This window comes from Entelurus aequoreus, linkage group LG20 (assembly GCF_033978785.1).
Source record: "Entelurus aequoreus isolate RoL-2023_Sb linkage group LG20, RoL_Eaeq_v1.1, whole genome shotgun sequence".
Taxonomy (NCBI): Eukaryota; Metazoa; Chordata; class Actinopteri; order Syngnathiformes; family Syngnathidae; genus Entelurus; species Entelurus aequoreus.
The window spans coordinates 4,263,586-4,273,585 of NC_084750.1; the positions used below are offsets into that span (position 1 = coordinate 4,263,586).

Consider the following 10,000-nt stretch of genomic DNA (forward strand, 5'->3'; position numbering starts at 1 on the left):
TGGATGGATTCATAGATTACTATAATATGTCTTTCACTGTGCATTTTCTTGCGTTTGAGTCGTACTATATGCAGGAATGCGCTGGTGATGTGATCCACAGCCTCGCGCACAGAATGAAGTGTCAGTGTGCGTATGTTGTGTTGTGTTACAGATTATAGATGTGTGCTGCTGGCTCAACACCTGGCACACAGGTAGGAGCATGATAACATAAATGTGAAGAAAATAATCGTCTCCGTGGTAGAAGCCTTGTATGCACGCAAAATCCTCATGTAAATAAGGCGGTCTGTTCCACTTTTCAATTGCACACGCAGTCTTAATAAATCACTCCCACTCATAGTAAGCCCTGGACTTGTTCCGATACCAATATCAAAATACATTTTGATATTTTTCTAAATAAAGGGGACCACAAAATGTTAACTATTTTGATACATTAAACATACGTTTCTATTGCAATCAAAAAACAATTTGGTTATTAAATAAGATAGTGAACATACAACTTGTCTTTTAGTTGTAAGTAAGCAAACGGGTTACAAAGGCTCCTCATTTGTCTGCTGACGTATGCACTAACATAGTGTGTCATTTCCAATTCTATTAGTTCGTCAAAAGTATGAGAGACAAGCGGTAGAAAATGTATTATTAATCTACTTCTTCATTTACTGTTAATATCTGCTTATTTTCTGTTTTAACATGTTCTATCTACATTTCTGTTCAAATGTAATCATCACTTAATCTTCTGTTACGATACCAAGTAGTTAGAGGATCGTTTATTGGTCATTATTAAAGTCCCCATGTGTCCAGGGACGTATTTCCTGAGTTTATTAACATAAAAAAAATGTAAAAAGGAAAAAAAGATTTTGTGATGATAAAAAATATAAATGTAATCGTAGTATCGAGTAGATACGGCTCTTGTACTTGGATATTTGTATATATCCACTCTTTTATTTACATTGAGGAGCGCTAGATTGCTGTTAGCGGTGAGCTACGGTGTGTAGTGAAGCATGTTTAGCTATTCCTCGTCCTGCAGGGACGATACTTGTAAGAAACATATTTGCCGCAATGAAGGCGGGGGATTAGTGATTTAGAAGTAGCTAAAACACCACGAAGAGACATTAGCCGCTAGCTAGCTATGTTTTAAAGCACTGTGTTTAGAGCAGCACTTCAATGTTTATTAGCGCTTGGTATTTGGGACTCAAGCAATGACGCAGGAGATGATATTTAAAATAATATAATAGTCTGAATATATATTTAAGAAGCTATAGACTAGATTAGAAAGTCTTGACATATATACATGCAATCCAACATGTTTCTTCCCTTCCGGTCAATCACACATACCAGTGAGTTGGAGACTCCCGCAAAACAGAGACCCACACGAAAAGTGTCTCACGGGTTCTGCGAGTGAGTAAACAACGGAGGGGGAGTTATGATGCTAATTGTAAGATAAACAATAAAACTGTCAAAGCAGCAACTGTTAAGCAGATGAAAAATATATATTTGCTCATATTAAAAAAAACTTGATTAAAAAATGTTTTTTTTTCCAAAAACATTTGTATATTTAAAAACTAAAGGACAAATAAAAAAGTAAATTAAGGGAAAAATTGTATGGGAATTTGAATTATTTTAAAATCAATTACAGTACTATTCAAATTAGAATAACCTGTTATTTTTGTAGAACAAATGTTAGTATTATTCTTAGTTTTTCTTTTTACGCTGGTATATTTTATTGTACTTATGCTATCATGACCAGTGTATTTGTTCATGTATGAAGAGAAGTGACAGGCCAATATTAGCTGCTCCTTCCCATTAATCTTAAAGGAAGTCTTACCTAAAAACCATTTCAGATCAATTAGGTCATTTTGTTAGGCTTGACTAATAGCATCATATGCTAAAGCTGAGCCACGTTTTATTTTCAACTCCTACACTCGAGCCATTTGTACATTTCTAAACGAGTGCCTCCACCCTGACACTTATAATGTGGTGGGATGAATAATGTCCGATGAATTCCTTTCTCTGCAATCTTTGCTTGCATTAGTGCGCACACAATGTGAATCTTCTCTACAATCCCGACTGTCAGGCAGTGTTAGGGTTTTATTTTATAGGGCAAGATCTTAGCCCATCACGACACAAAGAGCTGACTTTCCACTTCTATGTGGCACAACTTGTCTTTTAGTGAGCCCCGACACAATGTCCACTGCTCTGCTCCAGTCTGACTGCTTGTAATTGGCTGGGAAGCTGCAGGCCAAAGTGAGGCTAACAAGCAGACAGATCTGTAACAAAGACATGTCTAAGAGGAGACACTGAGTGTGGACAACTGCAATGTGAGGGGGTTGGTGAACAGAAAAGACTATAGTGTTATCCATTTGTAATAATATAATAAATAGGATTTCCATGACTTCCTCTTAAAGGGGTCATATTATGATGTACAGACTTCCTTGTGGTCTACATAACATGTCATGGTGGTCCAAATGTTGCATAGATGATGTTTTACAGACCATCTTCAAGACGCTTTCTGTCTCTTCAGCCCTTATCGACAGGCCAAGACCACTTCTACTGCGTCTTGTCCCCGTCATCTTTGTTGCAGTTTTCCATAAGGATAAAAGTACAACTACTTTGCATTGGAAATGGCAACATCGGAGGATGCGCGTGCATGTACGAGCCAGCTCCAGACTGATAGAGAACGATAAGGAACTTGACTACAACTTTGGTCTACAATTGAATAGAAATGGCGGACTCAAGCAAAGCACTGTGGGTAAATGTCTACCATGAATGGAGACATCCGCTGATGTCACAATTGGGAAAAACGTCACAAATTGGGCAAATTCCAAACACATCGTTTGAAGGAACGCAAGATTGTTCTATAAATATCTCCGCCATGCCTCCATGCTTTGATTTCACATTTTCGGCACTGATGAGGATCCCAGATACACAGAACCGGTACTAATAGGTAACAAAATATGGTATTACATAATAGGTTTAAGGGGTTGTACAGGAGGAAGGGAAAATACTGTAGATTCCATTTTGGTACGGTTTAGGACCGTGTGTCCAAAGTGCGGCCGCAGATACTTTTTAATTGGCCCTTGATATATTTATTAAATGAAATTAATCCATTATTAATGAGGTATATTACATTTAACACAAACTATTTACTATGTCATTGACAACAATAGCTAAGCTCATATGTATTTTGTTTGAGGTGCATTGAATTGCTTATAGCATCCTTAATGTATCAAAGTTGCCCCTGCACTGTTTTATTTTTCACTACGCAGTTTTGGGCACCCCGTTTAGAATAATGTTGGATTGCTTTTGCCCAAATGTGTTTACCCTTAATGCAGCAATTCATTTGGTTAATATTCCTCTTTTTCTTTCCTTATGTTTAATATTTTGTCAGGATCAGAGTCAATTAACAACTAAAGTGTTGGTGTCTCTAGTGCTGTAGCAATACACTATTTTTATTTGCAGTGCAGGGGGAAAAAAATCGATTCACATCCGAATCTCAAGTTTTATTATTCAGATTTTTAATGGCAATTTGAAGAATCAATTTTATTTATTTTTTTTAAATACATTTTTGGATATACTTTTTTTTAGGCCATCTCCACGCTGACTCACTGCATGTACAAGTCACATGTCAGCTGCCAAGAGGAGTGGTTCGTAACAGTTAAATCGTTTTGTAATTTTTTAAAATTTAAATTAGTATACAAAATAATATATTGCATGAATCGGTTTGAATCGTGTTGAATTTGAATCAAATTGTCACACCAAGAATCGGAATCAAATTGTATCGTGAGTTCTGCATACATTCAGGCTAGTATCACAAATATGTTACATAGCTAAACATTCACTTGATTTAATAATTGGGTGTTTATCCTCATTGTATTTCTTGGCTGGTATAAGAGTACAAACAAAACAATATATACGCAAAAATGATAAGTATACAATGTACATACAAATGTACGGTATTAACACAAATGAGATATTTTAAACTGATTATGTTAAGGCATGATTAAATTGTGTTGTATTCTAAATATTTCAACAGATTTTATCATATTTTTCCAGTATTACGATTTTTTTTTTGGCTGGTGTACACTGTCCATACAGTGTGTGTATACAAAATTCTGTAGATTGGAATATTACACAAAAATACAAATTCTGCAAAGAAAGAAATTAATAAATAATATCACTAAAATGTAATTGAATTGCATTCTATTATTTTCATTATCATAAAATGTGTCAGCTAGAACTACCCTAAAAGTGCAGACAAATTATATACAAAGTGTACATATGATGCAACATTATAAAAAGCTGTGTTCCATTTGAATAAATGTTTCCATTATTATTCATATAAAATCTATTGGCAGATGAGCGCTGGAAGAAATTAGGCAGTTCTGTTCTTCATGGTCCATTTTAACACCCACATTAGCAACCAAATGTAGCTTCTTGCCAAATAAAGGGGTATTAGGTGAGATGTGTTTTCTGTCATTCTCAGTCATTCATGCATGAAATGAATTCTGCCGTATGCTGAGGTTAACGTGCACAGTAGGCCTCCGGATAGGTAGGTCTGCTCACTCATTTTAGTTCATCTAGTCCTGATCAACACTGTTTGACGAACTTGTCCAGGGAGGTGGAGTTTGTCCAGAAGGAGGACGCGGAGAGGAAGCGACTGGAAGAGGCGGAAAGAGCTCACCTGGCTGAGATCCAGGAACTGCAAGTCAGGGTAAAGCTTGTATATTTGATCTGTTTATGTAAAGGAAACTACATGTCCCAGAAGATGTTGTGAAGCTAAGCTCAATCCGCATACTGCTAGAATCTGTCACCCCAGCTCATACTGAGAGCAGATGCCTGTTGTCAAACGTCAAGTTGACCTCTTTTCTTGTCTTTTTGCTTTCCTCACAATCTAACATGACATATTTGTTATTGTCTGCTCAGCTGTATTGCCAGTGAGGCCCAAATGTGTTGGATCATTATTATTCTGTTCAGCACAGGCACAGGTTGCAACTGCACTGGATTTAAAAAGGCACAGGCAAGAGTTAAGGCGAAACAAATTGTGTAATAAATATGAACGCTCTGTTTACAGTTAAGTACCTTTGACTAACACGCATGATCTTGACCTACATCCTTAATTCTTCATCTTACAAAGACAATTTGGACCCACTGCAAACTTCTATGGATAGGGATGGTACCTTTCACGTTTGAATCACTACGGTGCCCATTCCCGGTCACTGGGAATCGATGTTTCCATTTGCATAGACTTTGTAATACACAGTCACACCATCTTCAAGCAGCTTTCTGACCGTCTCATCCATTTTGTGGACGCTCCCATATTGAGAGTGCGTCTTCACCCCGTCAGCCATGTTGTAGTTTTTAGCGCTCCCATATGTACTGTATCATCCGGACTATAAGGCGCACTTAAAATCCTTTTTTTCCCTCAAAACTCGACATTAGCCCGGTGCGGCTATTGTAAGGAATACGTTTGGTTGAGCTTACCGACCGCGGAGCTAATTTTTTTTGGTACATGGTGTAATGATAAGTGTGACCAGTAAATGGCAGCCAAACATAAGAGATAAGTGTAGGCTGCACTATTATGGCAATATGACTCAAGTAAACAACACCAACATTTTATATGTTCCATTGAAAAATATAGACAATTACACACGGCGCTCAAAAATCTATCAAAATGTTTTAGTACGACTTTGGTAAGATATGAAGCCACACCGCTTGATGTGCTTCAACATACGAGTATTATTATGGTGTGTGTATAAGGTAAAACATTATCTGGCGTTTTGTTTCGCAATATTATGCAAAAGCATGTTTTCTTGCCTTCTGGTACCTGCTGATCTGTATTTTGGATCTGCATATATCCTGAAAAATTGCACGTGTCCGCCTTTGTAGTCCGTGCCGACAACGTAGTCGATAAGCTTTTTCTTTTTGTTATGGGACATTCATCCTCGGCTGTTGCCATTTCTAATATAAAGTAGTGTAAAGTTCTTACTTATATCTGTCAGTAAACTCGCCATGAAAGCGCTAAAACATAGCGGTGTAGTGAGTTTACATTATTCACCCAAGGAACTTTAGTCATTAGAGAGTTCCGATCGATTGGTTTTTCACGGGACACATTTCCGGTGTTGTTTCCGGATGAGGAGATGCTGCTCCGTTATTGATTTAAGAAAAGTTTGAATGTCATTAAAACTGTTAGCTCCATCTTTTGACACTTCTTTCACTCCCGTCCGGTACACCAAAGATGATGATTATATTTTATTCTATTTTTATTTATTTATTTTTTGTCATAAAAAAATACAATTATGTGTGCTTACGGACTGTATCCCTGCAGACTGTATTGATCTATATTGATATATAATGTAGAAACCAGAAATATTAATAACAGAAAGAAACAACCCTTTTGTGCTATTGAGTGTGAATGAGTATAGCATCGCGTGGACATCGGGGGCGGTACCTCTGGATTGGAAGACGGGGTGGTGGTTCCTCTCTTTAAGAAGGGGAACCGAAGGTTTTTTTTTTACTATCGTGGGATCACACTCCTCAGCCTTCCCGGTAAGGTCTATTCGGGTGTACTGGAGAGGAGGCTACGCCGGATAGTTGAACCTCGGATTCAGGAGGAACAGTGTGGTTTTCGTCCTGGTCGTGGAACTGTGGACCAGCTCTATACTCTCGGCAGGGTCCTTGAGGGTGCTTCGGAGTTTGCCCAACCAGTCTACATGTGTTTTGTGGACTTGGAGAAGGCATTCGACCGTGTCCCTCGGGAAGTCCTGTGGGGAGTGCTCAGAGAGTATGGGGTATCGGACTGTCTGATTGTGGCGGTCCGCTCCCTGTATGATCAGTGCCAGAGCTTGGTCCGCATTGCCGGCAGTAAGTCGGACACGTTTCCAGTGAGGGTTGGACTCCGCCAAGGCTGCCCTTTGTCACCGATTCTGTTCATAACTTTTATGGACAGAATTTCTAGGCGCAGTCAAGGCGTTGAGGGGATCTGGTTTGGTGGCTGCAGGATTAGGTCTCTGCTTTTTGCAGATGATGTGGTCCTGATGGCTTCATCTGGCCAGGATCTCCAGGTCTCACTGGATTGGTTCGCAGCTGAGTGTGAAGCGACTGGGATGAGAATCAGCACCTCCAAGTCCGAGTCCATTGTTCTCCCCCGGAAAAGGGTGGAGTGCCATCTCCGGGTTGCAGAGGAGACCCTGCCCCAAGTGGAGGAGTTCAAGTACCTCGGAGTCTTGTTCACGAGTCAGGGAAGAGTGGATCGTGAGATCGACAGGTGGATCGGTGCGGCGTCTTCAGTAATGCGGACGCTGTATCGATCCGTTGTGGTGAAGAAGGAGCTGAGCCAGAAGGCAAAGCTCTCAATTTACCGGTCGATCTACGTTCCCATCCTCACCTATGGTCATGAGCTTTGGGTTATGACCGAAAGAACAAGATCACGGGTACAAGCGGCCGAAATGAGTTTCCTCCGCCGGGTGGCGGGGCTCTCCCTTAGAGATAGGGTGAGAAGCTCTGCCATCCGGGGGCAGCTCAAAGTAAAGCCGCTGCTCCTCCACATCGAGAGGAGCCAGATGAGGTGGTTCGGGCATCTGGTCAGGATGCCACCCGAACGCCTCCCTAGGGAGGTGTTTAGGGCACGTCCGACCAGTAGGAGGCCACGGGGAAGACCCAGGACACGTTGGGAAGACTATGTCTCCCGGCTGGCCTGGGAACGCCTCGGGATCCCCCGGGAGGAGCTGGACGAAGTGGCTGGGGAGGGGAGGGAAGTCTGGGCTTCCCTGCTTAGGCTGCTGCCCCCGCAACCCGACCTCGGATAAGCGGAAGAAGATGGATGGATGGATGGATGGAGTATAAATGGGGGAGGTAGGTTTTTTGGGTTGGTGCACTAATTGTAAGTGTATCTTGTGTTTTTTATGTTGATTTAATTTTTTTTTTTTAATCTAAAAAAAAAAATTTTTTTTTTTTTTTTAATGTTTTGTGTGGCCCGGTACCAATCGATCCACGGACCGGTACCGGGCCGCGGCCCGGTGGTTGGGGACCACTGATGTAGACCACAAGGAAGTGTTTTCAATTTAGAAAAAAAAAATATATATATGACGCGCTCTATAATCAGGTGTGCCTAATATATGAAAAAAGATCCAAAATAGACTATTCATCGGCAGTGCGCCTTATAATCCGGTGTGCCCTATAGTCCAGAAAGTACGGTAGTCTACTGACAGATAGAAGTTACAACTATACACTACTTAGTATTAGAAAGGATGCATGTTCAGTCTGCCCCACAACAAGAGGATAGAGAAAAAGAAGGAACTTATTGACTACAACTATGAATAGACTCGCGCAAAGCTCTTTGGGTAAACCTCTACCGTTTATGTACAGTAGCTATTCGCTGATGTAACTACGGCAAACTACGTTAATAAAGTCTCAAATAAAATGGTTTGTCTGGGGCAAGATTGGAAGAAGGCAAGATTGTTTCATAAATATCTCTGCCATGCCTCAATGCTTTTATTTCACATTTTTGGGACTTATTGGGATCCCAAATACACAAAAACGGGTAACAGGTAAGAAAAGTTGCTTTTGCTAATAGGGCTCCTTGAACATTTAAAAGTGAGCTGATAATGACAACTGTGTTGTCCAGTGATTTCTTACACTTCCGAGTCTCATTTGCAAGTATTATAATAATATAGACGACTTTGCATGCAGTTGCGATTCAAAGACGTTAAATGGCAGTAGTGTATATGCTACGGCGTGTTGCCTATACAGGGAGTAGTCTTTGCCATTAATAATACTACTTTGTACCTTTATCAAGGACACTGTACAAAAAAACTCTTCAAAAAAATCATTTGATGAATAAAAACAACAACAAAGATAGCTAAAATTTACAGTGAATAAGTTGGCAAGAATTTTAGTCTTGATTTGAAGAGGGAAATTAAGTCCATATTGTGAAGGTCTTGAGGTAGTGTGTTCCAAATATGAGGGGCTGAGTGGCTGCAAGCTCGGGCCCCCATGGTGGACAATGTAGATAAGGGGACAGTGAGATGACGAGGATCTTGGGAAATGTGAGGGCTTGGCAACAAGGAGTAGGTCAGGAAGCTAAGATGGGAAAAGGTTATGGATAGCTTTGAAAGTGAGGAGCATTATTACGCTGAATATAGACATTTGTTGTGCCCTAAAAAGTGTTTGTATTTATTACACACCAGCTGTTGGTAGTTTATTGTTGGAGTTTTTATTACCATATGTGGAGGTATTGAAATCGCCATGTAAAATTGCTAACACTAATGGGTAGCATTAATTAACATCGAGCTAGCACATTTTGAAAAGTGGAGCCTTGTTGCAAAATTACCAAGAGGCAGTTTGACTGAGTGCTCGTTGCCCATCAAATGTTTAAACAATCGGATGTGACGTCACGTGCAACAAAAGTAGTTTGTTTTGATGTAAAGCCATACCCTGTGAGCACCAACGATGCCAATAAAAGTACCAAACTGGGTATCAATCCCTAAACGTCCGTGACCTTTGACCCCGCCAAACAAAGTCCTCCCTACTTCTTATAATATCAAGGGCAACATGTCCGAATACTTTTGTTCAAATGCCACCCTGGGTGTCCGTCATCATTTTGTCAATTAGCATTGATCGACTGGCTCCCCTCAACAGATTGTGACATTGGAGGCGGAGCTAATGCAGCTGATGAAGCAGAACAACATCCAGGTCAACAACAACAACAGCAACGGCGCCGAAAGGCATAGTGCTCTTCCGCACAGCCCCGCTAAAGCTGCAGCGCAAGGCCCAGGTCAGTCAAGTCCCGTATTTGTGCGGCACATAATCACTACTAGGAACAACCAACTTGAAATTCTCGCTGGCTTTATGTCACACATAAAGAACATAGTGACTGACAAGTGTGACTGAATATCGAAGCATCCAAATGATTATGCAGCGCTAGAAGAGAGGCGGCAAGGAGACAGCTGGGACATGAGAGAAATCACAGCAAGTGGGCAGAATGTGCAGACACAAACGCTTTAGT

At 40.5% G+C, this 10,000-nt stretch overlaps 1 protein-coding gene and 1 long non-coding RNA gene across 6 annotated transcripts in view; one reads left to right on the forward strand and one right to left on the reverse strand.

Moving 5' to 3' along the window:
- ppp1r9a (protein phosphatase 1, regulatory subunit 9A) overlaps window positions 1–10,000 on the forward strand; it is a 145,971-nt gene that overhangs the window by 119,097 nt on the left and 16,874 nt on the right. For all 5 annotated transcript variants that reach the window (XM_062029229.1, XM_062029231.1, XM_062029230.1 and 2 more), the window contains exons 10-11: window positions 4,612–4,708; window positions 9,634–9,769. In XM_062029229.1, coding sequence (XP_061885213.1) covers window positions 4,612–4,708; window positions 9,634–9,769 — 233 coding nt within the window. The remainder of the gene's footprint in view (window positions 1–4,611; window positions 4,709–9,633; window positions 9,770–10,000) is intronic.
- LOC133635856 (uncharacterized) overlaps window positions 1–10,000 on the reverse strand; it is a 45,796-nt gene that overhangs the window by 27,362 nt on the left and 8,434 nt on the right. The gene's annotated exons all lie outside the window — the stretch shown is intronic.